General features: G+C 44.6%; 1 protein-coding gene across 2 annotated transcripts in view; it reads left to right on the top strand.

Moving 5' to 3' along the window:
• Positions 1-20780, top strand: part of Tph1 (tryptophan hydroxylase 1) — a 27838-nt gene that overhangs the window by 3383 nt on the left and 3675 nt on the right. The window contains exons 1-10 of one of the 2 annotated variants that reach the window (XM_021167842.1): positions 2309-2423; positions 4358-4490; positions 7627-7810; positions 9274-9374; positions 12319-12386; positions 12530-12726; positions 15685-15820; positions 16558-16684; positions 18485-18580; positions 19411-19544. In XM_021167842.1, the coding sequence (XP_021023501.1) occupies positions 4365-4490; positions 7627-7810; positions 9274-9374; positions 12319-12386; positions 12530-12726; positions 15685-15820; positions 16558-16684; positions 18485-18580; positions 19411-19544 (1169 nt within the window). In that variant the 5' untranslated portion in view covers positions 2309-2423; positions 4358-4364. Of the gene's footprint in view, positions 1-2308; positions 2424-4357; positions 4491-7626; positions 7811-9273; positions 9375-12318; positions 12387-12529; positions 12727-15684; positions 15821-16557; positions 16685-18484; positions 18581-19410; positions 19545-20780 lie in introns of those variants that run through there. The other variant, XM_021167843.1, reaches the window with a different exon arrangement.

The following is a 20780-nucleotide window of genomic DNA, read 5'->3' as shown; positions in this document are numbered from 1 at the left end:
AAGAAGGAGAAGAAGGAGAAGAAGAAGGAGGAGAAGAAGAAGAAGAAGAAGAAGAAGAAGAAGAAGAAGAAGAAGAAGAAGAAGAAGAAGAGGAAGAGGAAGAGGAAGAGGAAGAGGAAGAGGAAGAGGAAGAGGAAGAGGAAGAGGAAGAAGAAGAAGAGGAGGAGGAGGAGGAAGAAGAAGAGGAGGAAGAAGAAGAGGAAGAAGCAGCAACCAGCAAGACGGTTCAGCTGGTGAGGGTACTTGCTGCCAAGTCTGATGATTTGATTTTCCAGAACCCACAGGGTAGAAAGCAAGAAACTGACTCCTGCAAGTTGTCCTCTGGCCTTTGTATATGCATCAGTGTGTGTGTGTGTGTGTGTGTGTGTGTGTGTGTGTGTGTGTGTGTGTGTGTGCTAAATACACGTAATAGAAAAAGGTACATGGCAGAGAAGTGGGGGTGGGAGCTATATGCTCACAGGCCTGCTCAGAGAGGCTCAGGGACGTTTCTAGCTTTTCTCAGCCCACCAACATCAGCTTTCCATCAAATGCTCACTAAACAGACTGGCTTCATCTCTTTTTTAAAGTGGGGCAGTTCAAGTCTTTGTAGATCCCCAGCTTGGGAATGGCAGCCTTGACTTCAGCTTGGTCCCAAGTCACTCTGGCCTCTGTTTTCATGGTATTGAGCAAGAACATGGGACCTCAAATCAGAATGCTTTTGCTGTCTTCCTCTCACTAACCCACGCAGGAGGAGGCTGTAGAGCTGTTTGCTATAGGCCCCAGTTTGCTGATCTACATGAAAGCACAATTTTTTAAAATTCATTGAATTATTCTATAGATAAAAGGAAAAACTATGAGGGGGTTTGAAATCGTGGGCATCCTGCAATTTGAAATCGGACAAGTTGGATCTGGTGAGGGTGCCAATAATCCCAAATTAGAAGGGTGGGGCAGGGAGGTTGTGTGTGAGTTCAAGGCCAGCCTGGGCTACAGAGCAAGCAAGACCCTGACTGAACCTTCACATAGCACCCTGCAATACATGCACATTCAGCCAAGGGACTGATAACCTGTGCAAACCTGAAGTTCAAAAGCACTGTGATGTGTGCCTAGCACAAAAGTCCCACAGCCTCTGAAGCATCCGTGTCCCTCATTCCAGGGAAGCTGAAATAACAGAAAGATAATCAGGTCAGCGACTGTCCCCGGGAATCAGGGGCCGTCGGAGAGAAGACTGAGACAAGCAAATACCTTTGGAGGCTGGAAATATCCTGTATTTGATCGTTTGGTGTTTAGTGGTTACGTACTGTTTGTCAAGACTCAGAATTGTACACCTCAGAAAAGCGGATGTTCAGCCATACCAGATGGCTTAACTTGGAATCTCAGCCCTGGAGAGGGAGAGGCAGAGAGAGGAGCATTGTCGAGTTCTAGGCCAGCATTGGTTGCTTGTGCAGTTTTTTCCTTGTTAGTCAAGGCAGCACTATTTTATATATATGTACATAGCAGTTAGATTGCATTGGGTATGGCAAATAATCTAAAGATGAAGCCTACAGGATATATGCATGCTATGATACATTCTTTATAACAGCCCAGAGCATCCCCCAGACTCTGGCATCTAGAAGTGTCCTAAAACTAGTCCCCCAGGATACAGAGGGACCACGGTTTGGTTACTTTAGTAGAGCGTCTAATAACGGATCGTCAACAGATAAATGCTATTTGGCTTCTGAGCCTCGTTCGTATAGCAGGGGAAGTGATATTTCAGCAGGCACAGCATCGTTATCTGCGTGCATCCTACATTTCCTCTTCTTTTTTAATCGCAAGAGTAGTGAGCTCTTCTAAAACGTTCAGTAGTTCTTCTGTCTAAAGGATAAGGCTCTGCACTAGGAGAAAGATGAGGCAGCCTCAGGAGCATAACCCAGAAACTCAGGGATAGGTCGGAGACTGGGGAAGTCCTGCTTTGGTTTCTAATCCCAGAGACTGGGTTCAAGCCCGCGGGAGGTCATTATATCAATAGCAGGTGTGATGATGGTTTGGAGGGAAGTTCTAAACGGATTGTTTAATCTTACTCAGACTTTTTGTGGCTGAGGATGCGTCAACATTAACTTAATTAAAACTCTACGAGAATAGCTGTGAATGAGACCGGCGCCTGGGTTGTAGAGCGGACAGCGGACAGCGACTAAGAGGTCAGGGCGAGCCGCTCCCGCCCACACCCGCGCTGTTCCCGCCCCCTCCTCTCCCTCCTCCCGCACTGCTCCATCCTCAGTCGTGCGCCCGGCGCCCATTGGCCGTTCTGACGATGCGCTTCTCCTATAAGAGGCGTCAGCTCCCATCCTCAAGTGACTCTCTGAACTCCAGTGGCTCTGAGGTGAGTGGGTGAGTGGGATAGCCCCTCCCTGGGACATCGGATCAGAAGACTCCCCGCACGGACGGGATCAACTTCCAGTAGGAACCAGGTGAAGTCCTACCCCTGAGGGCTCTGCATTTCATTCCTTAGAGCTTCTTGGGGGATAGCAGACCCTATTCTTGAGGACCTCCTGTGTGCCAGGAGCAGACACTGTCCCACGTTGGATTTCGGCTTTATTGGGAACCCTGTGTCTCTGTGACTTCTTGCCAGCAAGAACATATTAATCTTCTTTCTTTTCCATCCAAGGGGTAATAATATCTCTTTTCTTCTTCCTCTATAACGGTAACCTTCCCTTAAGCGCCATCAAAGGAAGGGAGTCTTCAGTGCTAGACCTCTCTCTCAGCACTACATCTGCACTCTGCAACTCTATCCCAGGTCACGATTGACAGAGGCATAGGTCTTTGAGATTCAGGGCTAGTTAACAGTCCAGGTAAAGGTAAACCTGATTAAATGTAACGATCTGATTTTCAGAGGCTTTAAGTGAACTTGGTTGATGGTCCACCCTAGCTGTCTTGGAATGGAGGTGGAGGTCAAGGCCCCAGAAGCCTGTGCCTGTGGGATGGCAAGGGTGGAATTCTTTTTCCTTTATAAGGTAGGGTTTCTTCATGGAAGACTGGCCGTCACTCTGTAGACCAGGCTGGCCTCGAACTCACAGAGATCCACCTGCCTCTGGCTCCTGAGTGCTGGGATTAAAAACACATGCCACCACTGGCCGGCTCAAGGGTGGGATCCTAACCGAGTGTTCCAGGGTCACATAATACTCAGTCACTGGAGTTCATATGTCCATGTGTTGTAGCTGCTGCCCTTGATCTTTCTGATTATCCGGAGGGAGGCAGCCTCTGCCTGGCGCTTCTGGAGGGTTCCTTTATCTCCCTTGGGCTTAAGCCTTTCTGCTTACAGTTCATCTCCACTTCATTCCCACTTCCCGTTTAGAAAAGAAAACCAGTATCCCCGGGGATTCTTCCCAAACCATTCATTGCACCTTTCAATCCTACCTTCAAACTCTGCCCCCACTTTCAAACACCTCACCGTGCTTCCCAGACGAGACCTCGAAGCTTCTCTTACTGGTGATGAAGCTAAGGAAAGAGTTGGTGGTGTGCACGTACCCTTCACTATGCCCTGCCAAGGCTGCTAATCAGATGGCCTTCTTCTTGGCCGGTCTTATTTCCTGTGCTGGCTCCTGCACACTGCCGCATCTTTATTCAGGCGAGGATCCTGTCCCTCCTTTGAGGGTGACTCCTTCTTTTTTGAGGGTGACTCCTTAACCTTTCAGGGTGATCTCCTGCCTTTGAGGGTGACCCCTGCCTTTGAGGGTAAACCTCTCCATTTAAGGATGACCCTTTTCTTACCTGGCTAGAAAGGGGCTCAAAGGGGAAATAGAAGGCTAAAGGGGGAAAGAAATAACAGAGAAAATCATGGGGTTGTTGAAGGAATGCCTCAAGGCTAGGCAGATCCACAGGCAGCATTGCTGGTGTTGTGGGAATGTGGCTGTCAGCACAGGGACCCGATTTTAGGTCCGTCTGAAAGTGTTTAGGACAGCAGAAAGATGTGCATCATCAAAGATCCAGAGGAAGCGTATGCCCTCACCTTAGAGCTGTATGCTGTAGTTGAGTTACAAAGAAAACAAAAGCCTGGCCCCCTTTCTGAAGGGGCTTTACAGCGTCTTAGGGTATAAGATGAATGAAGCATCGGGGAAGCTACACATGACCCGAATTTGATGGGCAGTGAGATCTCAGTTCGGGGGTGAAGTTCAGACTGGACAGAAAAGGGAAGTGCAGAGACACACGAGGCTCTCTTGCCATTCTGGGGGCTATGCTAGGCAGTGTCTCACTTTCTGTCCCACTGCCATCTGGAAAAGCCTGTCTAACATGTGGGTTTTGCAGATAAAGGAATGGGAGCGGGAGGTGGATGGAGTCACCGCTTCTGCCCCCTGCTGGCCAGTTCTGTGCTTAGCACTCATTTATCTGAACTTTCACACTTCAGATTCACCATGATTGAAGACAACAAGGAGAACAAAGAGAACAAAGACCATTCCTCCGAAAGAGGGAGAGTGACTCTCATCTTCTCCTTGAAGAATGAAGTCGGAGGACTCATAAAAGTGCTGAAAATCTTCCAGGTATGGATTTTCCACAAAGTCCATCTAAAAATGGGTCTCTGAAGTTCTATTTAAAATGTAAGGCACTGTCAGTCCAGTTCCTCAGAGATGGCCTATAGAAGTCTCTTAACTTGCTAACATATTGTTCAGGAAGTGTGGAAAAATAGCTCAGTGGTTAAAACCCTTGTGGTTCTTGCAGAGGACACAGGTTCAGATTCCAGCGCTCACACCAGGCAGCTCACAACTGCCTCTAATTCTGATTTCAGGGCATCTGATTTCCTCTTCTGGGCACTCCACACCTGTGGTGCCTGCACAACACTCGGATACACACTCATAAAGCTGAAATAAAATATGTTCAGCTCTGAGAAATGGGTAAGAAAGAAAGCAGCCCAGGAAAGATAGACACAAATAGCTGAGAAGATTGGGGGAGGAGTCTAAACAAAGCATTTTACACTTGACAAAATGCCTAGCCATGTAGTATGGATATTATTTAATCACATGTTAATATTTTCAAGTGACAAAGTAGCAAGGACTCTGCCATTATGTCAGCTGCCGTTGTCAAAACCTCATTGCATATGGCCTGCAAATATTTTCAGTTTGATGTAGTGAGACTGTGCGTTACTGTGCATTTATGAGCCTTAAAATGTTCCGCCTTACAATTTTTATTTTTATTTATTATGTGGGTGTATTTGTGTGTGCACATGTGCTCTCTTTCTCTTGCTCTCTCTCTCTCTCTCTCTCTCTCTCTGTGTGTGTGTGTGTGTGTGTGTGTGTGTGTGAGAGAGAGAGAGAGCGAGAGTCAGAGAACAGCTTGCAGGAGTTGGTTCTNTGCATTTATGAGCCTTAAAATGTTCCGCCTTACAATTTTTATTTTTATTTATTATGTGGGTGTATTTGTGTGTGCACATGTGCTCTCTTTCTCTTTCTCTCTCTCTCTCTCTCTCTCTCTCTCTGTGTGTGTGTGTGTGTGTGTGTGTGTGTGAGAGAGAGAGAGAGAGAGAGAGTCAGAGAACAGCTTGCAGGAGTTGGTTCTCTCCTTCCACTGTGTTGGTTCTGGGAATTGAACTTAGGTTGCCAGACTTGGTTGCAGGCTCCTTTACCTGTGGAACCATTTTGCTGGCCCAAATGTTTCAATTTTTAACCCAGTAATGTCATTTCCGTGAAACTGGATATGTGTGTGTGTATGTGTGTGTGTGTGTGTGTGTGTGTGTGATAGGTGCACATTGCAGAGGCCAGTGGAGGATGTCAGGTCGTTCTCTATCGTTCTCTGCCTTATTCCTTTCAGACATGATCTCTCACTGAGCCTGGGTCTGGGCCGGCATCCATCAAGTCTCAGAGATTCCTGTTTCTTTAACCCCACAGTGTAACTGCAACAGGCTTTTACGTGGTTGCCGGGGATTCAAACTCAGAACCTCATGCTTGTGCAGCAGGCACTTTAACCACTGAGCCATCTCCCTAGCTCCTCTCCTGCAGTTCTTCTGATGAAATATGGGTGAATCAGACAGAGCATAGCGTTTATTGCACCTTATTATGTGCGGTGTACTGGACTCTATGCTAAGCATGTGGAGCCGAACAAACCAGACATGGTATGGTCCGTCACAGAGTGTGTGATCTGGAGAGGGAGGCAGACATTAAGCAAATAGTTTAGAGAGTGCACGGCTACACAGGTGTAAAGAGAGACACTAGGTCCTGTGACACCGTTGAAATGGAGGCTCTAACTCAGTTTAAGGACCCAGGGACACAATAATTTATTTCTAATAGACTGTGCACAGGCTAAGTCATGGTGCTTGAACACCACATGGCTGGGCAGCTTCCAGATTTGTGTACACACAAATCCTTTATTAGCTAGGTGGTCATTGGGAGTGAATGTCTCTCTGCATGTCTCAATAAAATACGAGCAAACCCTGTCTCCCTCAGGCCATTAGGAATTGATAAATTAAACTGTTCGAAATGCTTGAGGTTGTACAAAGTAAACAGTCAATAAATGTTGGCTATTGTTATCAAGCGAGTTTGTCTTCCCATGACAGGTTATTTAGTCATTCAAAGAATAAACATTTGAATGTGGACACTGTCCTCGAAGGACCCGAGACTAGGGCTCCTGCCACATGGCAGAGCCTTAGCCAACTTCCTTTCAACCTGTTTCTCTCCCTGACTTCCTTGGTGAGGAGTTATAAAACATCAATATTGCTTTCGTTCCTTCCCTTGCTCTGAGAATTCATTTGTTCTCTAATGCGAACAATATTGGCACCGTCTCTCTTTGTTCCTTTACCCCTTCCTCCCCAAATGTAATACTATATAATATTATATTATTATTACTGTTATTATTGCCATACAAAGATGTAAACCCCAGGCTTTGAGCGTGCTGAGCAAGGGCTCTGTCGTGTGTAGCCTCAGCTTTCCGTTTGCTAATTATTTTGAGAGAAAGTCTCACTAAGTTTTCCAGGCTGCCATAAAACTCGTGATCCTCCTGCCTCTGCCCCCCAAGTAGCTAGGACTGGAGGTCTATACCAGCAAGCCTGGCTTGTATTATTATTTTTTATTGTATTGATTACCTTTGGACCTTTTGAAGTACGCACCCATATTGCTTCTTCCGACGCCATCCATTTTCTTTATTGTTAGAGTTTTGGTATGTGGTTTAAAAACTTGACACGTCCCGTAAACTTATAAAGAAAACATCAGCGTTCTGCTCTGTCTCTCCTTATTCTATTTTTAAAAGTCTATTTTGCATAGACAGAGCCTTGTTCTGTAGTTCAGACTGGCTTGGAACGCCAGTCTGAGCCTCCTGAGTGCTGTGATTGCAGGTGTAAACACCATGCCCAGCCCAGCATTTGATCTGCTTAGATCTGGGCTGTAACCATCCCCGATCGTAACCAGCCCCGACTAACAGTGTTGCTGTCACTTTGCTGTTTTCTGAAGGGTATGATGAGTTTTCATATTTTGATTTAATTTTTCATATTCCAAGAGGGGTTTGTTTTGCCAAGGGCAGTACTAAAACCACCTTCTTCCTCCTTTTGAGCTAGTTCTCACAAGTGTTGAATTGTTTTTTTGTTTTTTTGCTTGTTTTTTTTTTTTTTAACTTCTAATGAAAGTATTCTTCTCAAAGAATGATTAGCATCCGTGGCGGGTCCGTGCAGTCTTTCTCCTCTGCTTTCTACAGGAGAACCATGTGAACCTGTTACACATCGAATCCCGAAAATCAAAGCAAAGAAATTCAGAATTTGAGATATTTGTTGACTGCGACATCAGCCGAGGACAGCTGAATGACATCTTCCCCCTGCTGAAGTCGCACACCACCGTCCTCTCAGTGGACTCGCCCGATCAGCTCACTGCGAAGGAAGACGGTACGTGTGAGACGGCAAAGCCCCACCTCGCAGAGTAAGCACCCGATGTATGTCCAGCTTCCTATTCATTTTGAGGACAAGGGGATAAAAAGAAGCCCCTGCCTTTTCAAAGCCCTCGTTGTGTGACAGTGAAGGGAAGACAGAGTGGAGCTGACCAGAATTCTGAGGCAGCATTTAATGGAGGTCGGTGTGAAAGGAGCCTTGAGCATGAGAAGTGTCAAAGGTCAAAGGCCAGTGACTTCTCTTAGCTCCTAAAGGACTTCTTGATTCTGAAACCCTGCTCTCCTCATCCCCCAACCCCCTCCTAAACTCTTCACAGATCTCCCGGGGCTTGGTGTCTAACAGACATTAGACAGATATTTGAATTTTGGGGGAATGTTGTTAGTGTTTGACATCGGTGATCTGAAACCTATTATATACCACATTCCTACCAAAGACGATGGCTCTGGTGATACAAAACCTTCCAAGGTTCAGATATTCAGATCAAAAAGACTAAGGCTGAGGGAGGTCTCCATTATGGGGGGGGAAAACCATATTGTAATTTAGTTAAGACAAAAGACAAATGGATTCACTTAGTAACTTTATACTTGATGGAGTCTCTTCAAATACATCACAATATTTGGGGTGTGACCAGGGCTGCCATTTATCTGTCACACCTTCATGTCTTTGTTAAACTGTGGATTCACCTCCTCTTCCAGCCGGTAGGGAGCGGCTTCCCTGAGACGCAGTGCTCCTTTTAAAACAGAAAGAGCAGGGCAGGAAGGAATCCCTGGTCTCTCTCTTCTGCTGGTAATGGTTACCTGGGGCAAATACCTTAGCCTCAGCAGTCTGCTTCCCTCAACTGCACGGTGAAGAGTTTCCCAGAGTGCTAGGGGGCTCCTTTAATACATGCCAACTCATGTGATCATACACACACACACACACATACACACACACACACACACACACACACACACAGGTGGCTTATGACCTCTGGCCTCCTTGGGCATCTATATTCATACGTGTACACGCACACACACACACACATGCACACACATTTACTGAACTAAACCAATAAACATTTTAAAGAAAATCTAAAAACTAGATGTTAAGATATGACTCTGTGCCTCAAGCAAAGACAGATATTAAAATTCCTCCCCAGACTTGCATGCTGGTGTCTAGAGTTGCATTAGCCTGCTCTGCCTTCACAGAATAACTAGGCATGCATCATAAAACATTTAAATGCTGGGCTTGTTACTTCACTAGAGTAGCCTTCAGCACTTGGGAAATCAACCTGAAGGTTAAAAATAAATTAAAGCCAATGATTTTAATTAAAATATGGCTTCTAGGAATAGAGTGGTCATTTAAGCAGTGTTTGATTTCCAGCCATACACAAGTCTCATCAAACCGCTCTTGCTTCTGAATTTTGCTTCGGTTAAGACAGTCTCCTCAAGCGTCAGCGGCTTTGGGATTTTATTTTACAGTTATGGAGACTGTCCCTTGGTTTCCAAAGAAGATTTCTGACCTGGACTTCTGTGCCAACAGAGTGCTGTTGTATGGATCCGAACTCGACGCCGACCATCCTGTAAATATGTTTAAAAAGTCACGCAAGTACAAATAATTTAAGTCAAACTGAAGATTAAAAATTAGAGTAGGTGTTGGGAACTGAACCCTAGATCCTCAGGAGCAGCCAGTGTCCCTTAGTGTGGAGTCATTTCTCCATCATCTAGGGGCAACTATTTGTCAGACATGTTAATAGCTTGTACTAATTATACAAAGCGCTGAGTTTCATTGTCATATTTTCATACATATGGAAGATGTTTTGACTATACTCACTGTGATTGCCCTGTCTCGTTCCTCCCCCGAATAGCAAGGGCAAATTGATGGTGAGAAAATACTTTTCTGAACAGCATTGGGATTTCAGTCTTTAGCAGCAGCCTTACCCACGGGTGGAATGGAGTCAGCAGACAGGAAGTTATCCAGCTTCACCTGCATGGAGCTCTGCCCTGTTCCTGGCACTCCCATTATTAAGACAGCCCCAGAGCTGTGCAGCTGAGTGCGTCTGTAGTCAGTCTCTGCTAAAATGAGCTTACGTCTCTTTGAAATGACAGTAAAGTTGGGTCAGGAAAACCCCGACCACCATGCTGCCCAGTTTGATGGGCTGATGAGGCCGTGGATAATCGGGAAAGTTGTTTCCTCGGAGAATTTTACAGGAGACCTGTGAGCTCAAGAGCTGGAATCCAGAGCACTACGCTCATGTTTGAAGCTTTGGGTTCTTGGGAGGGAAGGAGAGGGCAGAATGCAATTATGGAGGCTTGCAGAGCCAACCTTCCCTTTAGGGCCTCCTGCTTTCTAAGCTACATGAATGTGGCTGTGTATCACTTTAGATAGCCTCTAGTGTCCCCATCTGTGTACCAGTCAATCTTACCAAGTAACCCTTGCAACAAAATGGGGTGAGAACTAGCATGTATTAGCATATGGCAAGATAAGATGGACAAAGTGTGCCAGATGACATTAGCAAGTGGGACACACACATACCCAAGAGAGCAAATGCCTCTGACTGAAGCCTTCAGAGAAAGGTGATATTTCAAAACCATCCCAAAAGATTTCGGTAAGTGAGAGACGGAAAGAAAAGACAGTCCAGCGTGAACAAAGGTTCTGAGGCAAGGAAACCGGGGCGTGTTAATAAAAAGGTGAAATGCCAGCTTTACAGACATCTACTGGCACCGATGCCCACCTCCTTCCCACTTTTAATGTCTGCTTTTTCTTTATTCTGATTACCATATCTCTCAGCTGTTTCCCGTGCCTCCAGCCTTGCCGCCTTCACACGCTCTAAGCTGTTACAACGATCTAATGATCACTCCCTCTCCTCTTATACATGTTACCAATGGTTTTCCACATAGCACTGTTATTCATGGTAGCAAGAAAGTAGACCCAGGGTAGTGCCCATCCACCGAGGAGAAGATAAAGAATGGTAGGCAGAGCCAGACACAAAAGGGCACAGCAGATGGATGTGCCGGTTCATGCACATCATCCCAAAAACTGGAAATCTGAGGCAGGAGGATTACCACTAGTTTGAGGTCAGACTGGAATATGTAGTAAGACCATGTCTCACAAAACAAAGTGAAATGAGCCTGAAATACCGTGCTCCAACATGGGTGAACCTCACACAGAGTGAGCCTCAAAAGGCCTCATGTTTTATAATTTCCTTTATGTGAAGTATCTGGAAGAGGAACAGTCACTGAGACTAGATCACTGGTTGGCAGAGGTTGGGGTTGTGGGAGGGGGCGGGGGGGAATGAGGAGGGATAGTATGATGTTTTCTTTTTGAGATGAGCCAATTTTTTCTGAAGTCAGATGGTACAATCTATGACCTTACTACCTTGAACACAACTATTTGGTCTGAGATGGTCGCTGGACACAGGGACAGGCCTATTTATTCATCCGTTTGCCAAGTCTGAGCTGGGAGGGTTACAAGTTTCAAAGGCTAGCCTGGGCAACTTGTCAAGATGTCTCAAAATTGAAAACAAACAGAAATATGATCATGGTTGTTAATTCCTCTGAATGGCTATTTCATGGCATATGGGCTGTGCCTCAGTCTAGTTAGTGCTTAGTCTAAAGGAGATCAACGTAGCCCCGAGCTCCTTAGCAGACCTCAACCTGCAGGTCCTGGCTTAGTCTTCAACACAATCCGGGCACCGTGCAAGCACCAGAAGCATGCATTTTGTGTCCTGAACCTGTTTTCCTTCCTGTGCACTTTTTGTGACCCTTTCATCCTCCACCCAGCTCTCTCTACACAGCAGACCCAGTTTGGGGATCAGCACTGGGAAGCTTAGTTCAGTGAAGGCACGATTTTAAATATTAATTTCCATTTTAGTATTATTTGCATCCCATTCTATTTACTGTTGACTGTTTTTTTTTCTGGGTCTCAAGTGTTCTTTCTTTCTTTTTAAAAAGGATTACTAAAGATTATTCATTAATGTATGTGAGTACACTGTTGCTGTTTTCACAGCACACACCAGAACAGGGCGTCAGATCCCACTACAGACAGTTGTGAGCCACCATGTGGTTGCTGGGAATTGAACTCAGACGAGCAGTCAATGCTCTTAACCACTGACCACCTCTGTAGCCTGGCCTCAAGTGCTCTAGGCAGACTTTCTATTTCTTGGTTGCACTCAGTTTTACTGTTTTATTACTAATTTCTACCATAGGTAATATAACTGAAGATACAGTCAAGTGATTAAGGAAAAAACTAAGACAAGAGCTATGCACTTAATTAGGATGGTCCCTCTTTGTCACTGTAGGAGCTTTGCATACACAGCATCATTTTACTTTGTAGCCACTAGATGATAGAGCTGTCATGGGACTGCTGGCTTCAGAATAAAAGCGGTCACATTTCTTTAAGCAATCCTTGCTTGTGCTAACAATTATGTAGTTCTTTAATATCTCTGGTCAAAACAAGGAAGCGTTTTCATAATTGTCATCTTCAAGTATTTTTAGTTTTAATATCTGATTAATTTCAATTCTTAGGGCTTCAAAGACAATGTCTATCGTAGAAGACGAAAGTATTTTGCAGAGTTGGCTATGAACTACAAACAGTGAGTATGTTACAAGCCAACACATCAAACTTTGAGATAACAAAAAGAACAAAATAAATGGAATATAAGCTATGTTTATTAGGTAGGTAGAAAGTCAAATAACCCTAACGACAGTGCAGAATTCCCTGTCTCCATCTCCTCAGTGGGGACCCAATTCCCAAGATTGAATTCACGGAAGAAGAGATTAAGACCTGGGGGACCATCTTCCGAGAGCTAAACAAACTCTACCCGACCCATGCCTGCAGGGAGTATCTCAGAAACCTTCCTTTGCTCTCAAAATACTGTGGCTATCGGGAAGACAACATCCCGCAACTGGAGGATGTCTCCAACTTTTTAAAAGGTAATACGCCCACAGAGCTGTGTCAGCGGGTCTGTTGATCTCTTTCAACCGGGACAGCCTTGTTTATGGAAGAATGAAGTTCAGTTATGTGGAAGGTTCAGAAGTTCCAAATGCATCCTGGAGTACTGGCTCCAAGACGGGGCACCACAATGGAAAAATAGAATCCAAATAGCTTAGAGTGGTGGCTCTCAACCTTGCCAATGTGCAACCCTTTAATACAGCACCTCGTGTTGTGCTGACCCCCAACCATAAAATTATTTTCGTTGCTACTCCATAACCATAATTTGTGCTGTTATGAATTGCAATGTAAATACTCATGTTTTCTGATAGTCTTAGGCAACACCTGAGAAAGGGTCCTTCAATCCCCCATGGAAGTGGTTGTGACCCACAGGTTGAGAACCACTGACTTAGCGCATGAACCCAAAGGTAGCAGAGTTGCAAGGGAATGTGGACACACATCACATAGTTAACTCTGAAGGACACTCTTGGGCGTAATCTTGGAGATAGAGGGGATGTTTTCTAAATGCTTAAACGTTGGGCAAATAGGAATCTATATACAATATGATTTTTTGGGGAAGATTTGTTTATTATATACACAGCGTTCTGCCTGCATGTCAGAAGAGGGCATCAGACCTCATTATAGATGGTTGTGAACCATCATGTGGTTGCTGGGAATCGAACCCAGGACCTCTGGAAGAATAGTTAGTGCTATCAACTTCAGAACCATCTCTCCAGTCCATACTATATGGCTCTTAAATAAAGAGGGAGATCTTAATAGAAGATCCATGTGAAACCAGGCTTGTAAAAAAGGATTAGAACCTATCTATAAGGATATCTGTACTAAATCTCCACACCTGCCTTCAAGGTGCGGAGAGGAGACAAGGGTCTCTAGCTGATGTAGAAAGTCAAATAATCACGGAGCGCCAGACTCTGTTGTGCTTAAGAAAAATCACTATGTCCCTTTGCCTCAGCAAATCTGAGACCTTGGTGGGAAGGACTGCTTTACAGTGCTCAGTGTCTCAGGAATGCTAGGCAAGAGCTCTGTCTCTGACCTGTCGCCCAGTTATGCTTTTGGCTCACGTTGTTAATCTTTTGTTCCTGGCTGAAGGTGTTGTCTGAGTTTCTTATATGACTGTTAACAAGCATCTTCCTTTTACTCAACCCCTTACTTCCTATTTAAAAAACTGTACGTAAAAACCTAAAGGGACTAAATGGGAAAACATTGTATCGTTTCATGAAGGTAGAAATCATGTGCATGTTTCCTATTAAAAACTGAGCGTTTAGAACACCGGAGATCACCAGTGCAGGTGACCCCACGGGACTCACGCAGCACACTGACCATGTCACAGGTGGTGTTCAGTCAGGATCGCAGGAAACATTTTGCTGTGGATATAAAACTGAAAGCTGCTCCCTTGGGGTCTGGAGATGAGCCGGCCACAGAGGCCATTCTTCTGTTTCAAAGATGAGTATCAAAGAGAGAAATCAAAAATTTCAGTGAAAGAAACCAAAACCAAGAGTACAGTTCACATGAAGTGTCAGATGATGATATCAACACTGTCAGACATGGTGACTATTGTATGCATGTGGCTTTTTACATTGTAAACTATTAACCTGTATTGATCAAAGTATTAGGGCCTTGGCCACACTAGCCACATGTTAAATGTTCAATAGTGACAGATGGCTGTTATTCCATTCTATCAAGACTCTGTTGGATAGCGTTCTGCCCATCAGCGAGGGAGGCAGACTTACACTGCAACTGTATGGAGCTGGACCTTCAGAGTTGTGACAGTTTAGTGTGAGGTACAAGACAGAGTACACTGTGAACTCTTGAGCTACTGAAACCTGGTAGCCCCCTATCCAGTACAGAAAAGTCTATCTTGGTATTTGAGTGGAAGAGACCCACCCAGGTTAGGTAAAAGTTAAAAAAAAAAGCATAGACGATAATAATGCTTAAAAGTAGCATGGATTAAGTGGTTGCCATAAAATACTTTAAAAATTAATTTATCATAATTTACCATACCAAAAAATTAAAGTACCATACAAAGTAAAAAGTCCCGTTTTTGTGTTTCATGCTATGTGTCACATGTTCAAAGCCATCACACTCCACCGCCCCCTTCTTCTCCCCAATAGTCTCTCTTCTGCTTTCATGTCACATGCATTCCATTACGCTCCCTCCCGGCTCCTTCCTCCTTCCCCAAGATCCCTTCTGCCCTGCCCACCACACACACAGGGATTTGAGTCTGGGCTCTGATGTAAGAGAAAGCATTCGGCATTTGTCTTTCTGAGCCTGGCTTTCTTCTCTTGCTACAATGGTCTCCAGTTCCATCCATGTTCCTGTAAATGCTATGATGTCATTTTTCTTTATGGTGGGATGCAGTCCCACTGTGTATATGTTCTGCTTGTCTCTATCCATTCTCTGCTGATGGAGGTCTAGGCTGACTCCGGCTCCTGGCCACTGTGACTAGTGTAGCAATAAGCATGAATGCACAGTATCTTAGTGCCTGTGGGGACTATGCCCAGAAGTCATCGGCCTTGAGTTCTATTTTTAGTTTTTTTTAAATGTTGGAGAAACTTCCACAATGGCTGCCCCAGTTTACATTTCCACTGTCAGTGTGTACGAGTTAAAATGCTCTCCCTGTTTGAAGGAGGGTGCCGAGTGTAATCTAAGTCCTCCTGAATTTTTGTTCCACCGTTATCACCTCCTGTGGTTCTTGAGGACTTTAGCCAGTGTTTCATACCTGTTACAGTAATGAGAAGAATCCTTTTGTAAGCATGATGAGAGGTGTGGCGTGTAAAAGGATCTGACCCTGGGATGTGCTTCGTGATGCTTGGTTTCCTGTGGCACGCATAGGCTGCCTTTTAATTCCCACATCCCTTGAAAGTGCTACCTGGTGCCACTGGCCGGTGTCAGCGGTCTGTTTGAGAGGAACATTTTCTGTCTTCTCCTTTGCTTTGCAGAACGCACTGGGTTTTCCATCCGTCCTGTGGCTGGTTACCTCTCACCGAGAGATTTCCTGTCGGGGTTAGCCTTTCGAGTCTTTCACTGCACTCAGTATGTGAGACACAGTTCAGATCCCCTTTACACTCCAGAGCCGTAAGTACTGATGCTATTCATTCATCAAATAGCTATTTATAGTAATGGTACCCACTTCACAAGGCATCTTCTACGTATTCAGTAAAGCAGCGTCTGTCAAGCCTTTAGAATAGAGACAGGCGTGAAAGTGTATTCTATAGCATACACAGCCAATTATTATTGTTGTTATTATTATTGCTATTTTTATTATTATGTTATTATTAATTTGGCAACTTATTAGATGTCAGATGCAGTTCTGTGCACAAGGGATGTAAAAATCAAGTAAAAACTATTGTCTTCATAAAGTGTGTATTTTGGGGGTCTGTACAGATGGTGAACAAGTATATGTAGTATGTAGCATGTCCGATGGTGGCATGTGCCATGGGAGGGAAATAAATCTAGGGAAGGATACAGGCAGGTATCTGGGGGTTGTTTTGGGAGGTGCGATCAGAGAGGGCCTTCCTGAGGAAACATGGGAGTAGAGACTTGATTTGGGTGGGGGACATGGGGTAGCAGTGGATGTGTTGTGGGGACAAGATTTGGAACCAAAGGCATTTCCTTATTCAGTTAATATCCTTTGTGATCTATTACTCCTGATCAGCTAGAGTGAAAACAAGGCTGGCTTTGGCTTCGGCTGGACAATTGTTTATGCATGTGTGCCAATGATACAGTGTTTGATACACTGTGTCTCTGTTGCAACAGTTGTTTATGCGTGTGTGTCAATTGTCACAGTGTGATACACTGTGTCTGTGTTGCAGAGACACCTGCCATGAACTCCTAGGCCACGTTCCTCTCTTGGCTGAACCCAGTTTTGCTCAATTCTCCCAAGAAATTGGCCTGGCTTCCCTTGGAGCTTCAGAGGAGACAATTCAAAAACTGGCAACGGTATAGACATCTGGAAATAGCTGTCTAGTCCAGTGTTCTCTACTGGGTGTGGTTAGGAGTGGGCATTTTGAAGTCCAGCCATCAGACAAGGCAACCATTAGAAAAGCTGCTTTTGCTTTAAATGTGTATGAATTTAAATAATGTTAAAAGAAGATATATAAAATTAAGGTTTCTCAAATAAGAAACTCAGCTTTAAAACAAAACAGAGAATCACAAGTTTGCTTTAATATACTAGCTTTTAGACCAAGAGAGAGAGAGAGAGAGAGAGAGAGAGAGAGAGAGAGAGAGAGAGAGAGAGAGAGAATGGTATCTTATCAGTCCAGGAAGGAAGGGCGTTTTAGGATGAGGCTCAAGACATATGATAAGGGGCTTGGCACTGCTGGGAACAGCTGAGGGTGGAGGAGGGGTGTGGATTAGGCTAACTGGTTCTGAAGCTGTGGTTTGGGGATGCTAGGGGTCTTTGAGACCTTTTGTGGAGGCCTTTGGGACAAAATTATTCATAAGTAAAAGATATAAAATATATTTTTAATGTGACAGACAGGCTCAGATGCCATATTGAGTCTGAACTTTAAGCGACCACCATGTGCTAAGTGAGGGAGTTTAAAGAATATCCACATGTCTTTGAAAAGGAGGTTTAAATGCCCAGCCCTTTTCTAGCTACATAATGTGTAAGCGGAGCTTTCTTCATATCCTCAAACCTAAACAACATATTGCAAAAGGTTAAATACAGAAACAGATATGGTCGTCCATCTGCCATCTCATCAGACATTAAATAATGTCTAGCCAGACACGGACAAGATGTGAACAGCATTGGCTCAGCTGATGGAGTCACTCTACACTGTGGATCCATAGGATGATAATTGTAAAAAATTAAAACCAGGGCCTGTGAGATGGCTCAGTGGCACCAAGCATGGTGAGCCAAGTTCCACGCCATAGTTGAAAGAAAAAACCTGCCCCACAAGGTGTCCTCTGGCCGCCTACAGGCATGTGCCCACAGACAAATAAATGTAAAAGAAATTAGATTAAAGTTAAAAAGATGACGGTGGAGAGATGGCTCTATAGCTGAGAGCATTCTTCTTGCTCTTCCAGAAGATCTGGGTCCTGTTTCCCAGCACCTAGAAAGCTCACAACCTCTGTAACACCAGCTCCAGGAAATCCCATGCCCTCTCTGGCATTTGTGGGTGCCCACATACATACACACACATACATAAGAACAATAAAAAATTAAAAAGATGAATAACAACTATAAAATGCCACTCTTCTGTTACAGTTTTGTAAAATGTACTTTCATTAAGTGTTACTTACAGCTGGGCGTGGTGGTGCACGCCTTTAATCCCAGCACTTGGGAGGCAGAGGCAGGTGAATTTCTGAGTTCGAGGCCAGCCTGGTCTACAGAATGAGTTCTAGGACAGCCAGACTATACAGAGAAACCCTGTCTCAGGAAACAAACAAACAAACAAAAGTTACTTATGTTACATACTATGGTTTTACTATTACTCAAAGTTGATTTTTAAGCACCTAAATCCTTTCTTTGTTTTAACTTTAATATGATCAACACAGCTAGGGTTACATATACAGAGAGCGAGATTGTTGGACTTTGTAGTAATTTTTAACTGTATATGAGAGTCTTTACATCAAGTTTACAATGTCCTGATGTACAACAGGGTTGGACTGTAAAGGACTTGGGAGCTAGGCTGGAAGTGTTGGGCTCGATTCTGGGTGTACTTTGGGCCAGGGACTGGGACTTGCTTTAGACTGAGATGCTCAGGATGTGAACATGATGCTGGCCTCGTTTTGCAGTGCTACTTTTTCACTGTGGAGTTTGGGCTGTGCAAACAAGATGGACAGCTGAGAGTCTTTGGTGCTGGCTTGCTTTCTTCCATCAGCGAACTCAAAGTAAGAGTCATCAGGCTTTGCACATAACTGTGTCCACCAACATGACAACATGGCTGGAGGCAGAGCTTGCTTCTGAGCAAGCGTTTACTATGGGAAATGTTTTGGGCAGCGGGAAACATAATTTGAGAACATTTTTTTTCTACTCTCTCAAATTTCTAGAAAAAATGTGTCTTTTAAATAGGAAGTGGTTTTTTTTTTTTTTAAAGCTTTATACAAGTTTCTGGGATACAAGCAGTAAGCTCTGTACAAAGTATGGCAGTAAAAGCTAGTCACTTAAGAAAGTAAAGTGCTACCAGGCAGTGGTGGCGCACGCCTTTAATCCCAGCACTTGGGAGGCAGAGGCAGGAGGATTTCTGAGTTCGAGGCCAGCCTGGGCTACAGAGTGAAATCCTGTCTCAAGAAAAAAAAAAAAAAAAAAAAAAAGGAAAGTAAAGTGCCCTGGAGTGAGACAGATTAAAGACGATGTCCAAGGTACTGTCTTGTGTGAAAGAGGCTGCTCTCTGGTGGAGGGTATAAGTCCTGGGTAAAGGTGACTAGTGGGGGTAAACAGTAGGTGTCATAATGCATAAATAAATAACAATAAATAAAGATCCTTGTGTGCCTCCTACGTGATAAACAGAGTTAAAATAAAGCCACGGAGATGGTCTTGAGTCATTTGCGGGAGACAGCAAACTTGTTTTGTTGAGCTAGACTGGATGATGCAGAGACGCAGGAGGCCAGTCTGAGGGTGCAGTCAGGACCCTTGTGTAACTCAGATCAGAGGTGCCAGCTGCTGCAGTCTGGTGTTCTGTGAAGACAGACAGTATTTGACTGCCATTCTTTGTCCTCAGCATGCACTTTCTGGACATGCCAAAGTCAAGCCCTTTGATCCCAAGATTACCTGTAAACAGGAATGTCTCATCACGAGCTTCCAGGATGTCTACTTTGTATCTGAGAGCTTTGAAGATGCAAAGGAGAAGATGAGGTAAAAACAAACAAACAAACAAACAAACAAACAAACAACTATGTCCTTCAAGCTTCCATTTGCTGCAAAAGTAACATCCAAAGATACAATAATCACAGGTCTGAGCAAGTAGGTAAGGGGAGCCTGCCAGGAGCCTTCTATTTGGGACATGTCTGTTGTTTAGAGTGGGTTGAATATCACAGATTCAGTAGTCGCATGTGAGAGTGGCATACATTGAGAGTTTGGTTTCTCCCCATTTCTTTCCAGCAGAGTTTATAGCTCAGTAGGAAAAAAAAAGAAACTAGATAAGATACTGTAATATGAAAAGTGGCAAGAATGGAGACAGAGAGGAAACACTGTCTTGCCTCCATTGGTCTCCTTTCCAGCTGAGCAGCATACAAAAATCTTAGAGGCAAGTGAGACAGGTGGGGGGAGACGAGCTAGAATTTAGACGTGTTAAGTTTTAGGCTGAAACAGCATGGAAATGCAAAGAGATAGAGAGGCGTGGGGATAGTTCAGTGCATTGAGAGCTCCTGACTCATCCGCTAAGCACTTAGTCAAGGGGGAAGAATTGGAGCACAGACATTTTTTAGGAGCTCCTTGCAAACTCCAGGTGAAAGTAAAACCTGGACCGAGATAGAGGTAGCAGGGAGGAAGTCACTGTTGGAAGCAGGATCCAGAAAACAGCATGTGATAAAGGTTGTCTTAAAGCCACACTGTGAGAACAGGGGCAGACCATAGGGGTTGAAGATGATGCTTATCTTCCGGGGGCTTGCTGTGCACAGAACCAAATAACGATAGCAGCTGGGGTTTCTCCAGCACAGATGGCATCCTTGTGCAAAGCTGTAGTGGTCCCTGATGGGGAGAGCAGATGGATGGGAACCTGGATTCCATCTCCAAGCATGTACACTCGTTCTTGGCTATGCTGTTATCCTTAGGGGTCCTCAACATGATTGTTTTGTAGGGTACCATATAAGAGGTTCAAATGTTGGCTTGATGAAGGGGGCAGATTTTAAACCTTGAGGAAAGGGAGAATTCAAGTCATTTGAGAGGACCCTAGACACTTTCTAAACAGAAAAATCACACAAGTACAAGAGGGTAGGACTCTCCCCGCCTTCTCTCTCCTCCCTCTTTTATTATGTAAGGGCTAGCAGAGGAGGAGGAGGAGGAGGAGGAGGAGGAGAAAGAGGAGAAAGAGGAGAAAGAGGAAGAGGAGGAGAAAGAGGAGGAGGGGAGAGGAGGGGGAGGAGGGGGAGG

This window comes from Mus caroli, chromosome 7 (genome assembly GCF_900094665.2).
Source record: "Mus caroli chromosome 7, CAROLI_EIJ_v1.1, whole genome shotgun sequence".
NCBI lineage: Eukaryota > Metazoa > Chordata > Mammalia > Rodentia > Muridae > Mus > Mus caroli.
The sequence above is the reverse complement of the archived record's forward strand: the minus strand, read 5'-3'. Positions and strand labels throughout refer to the sequence as shown.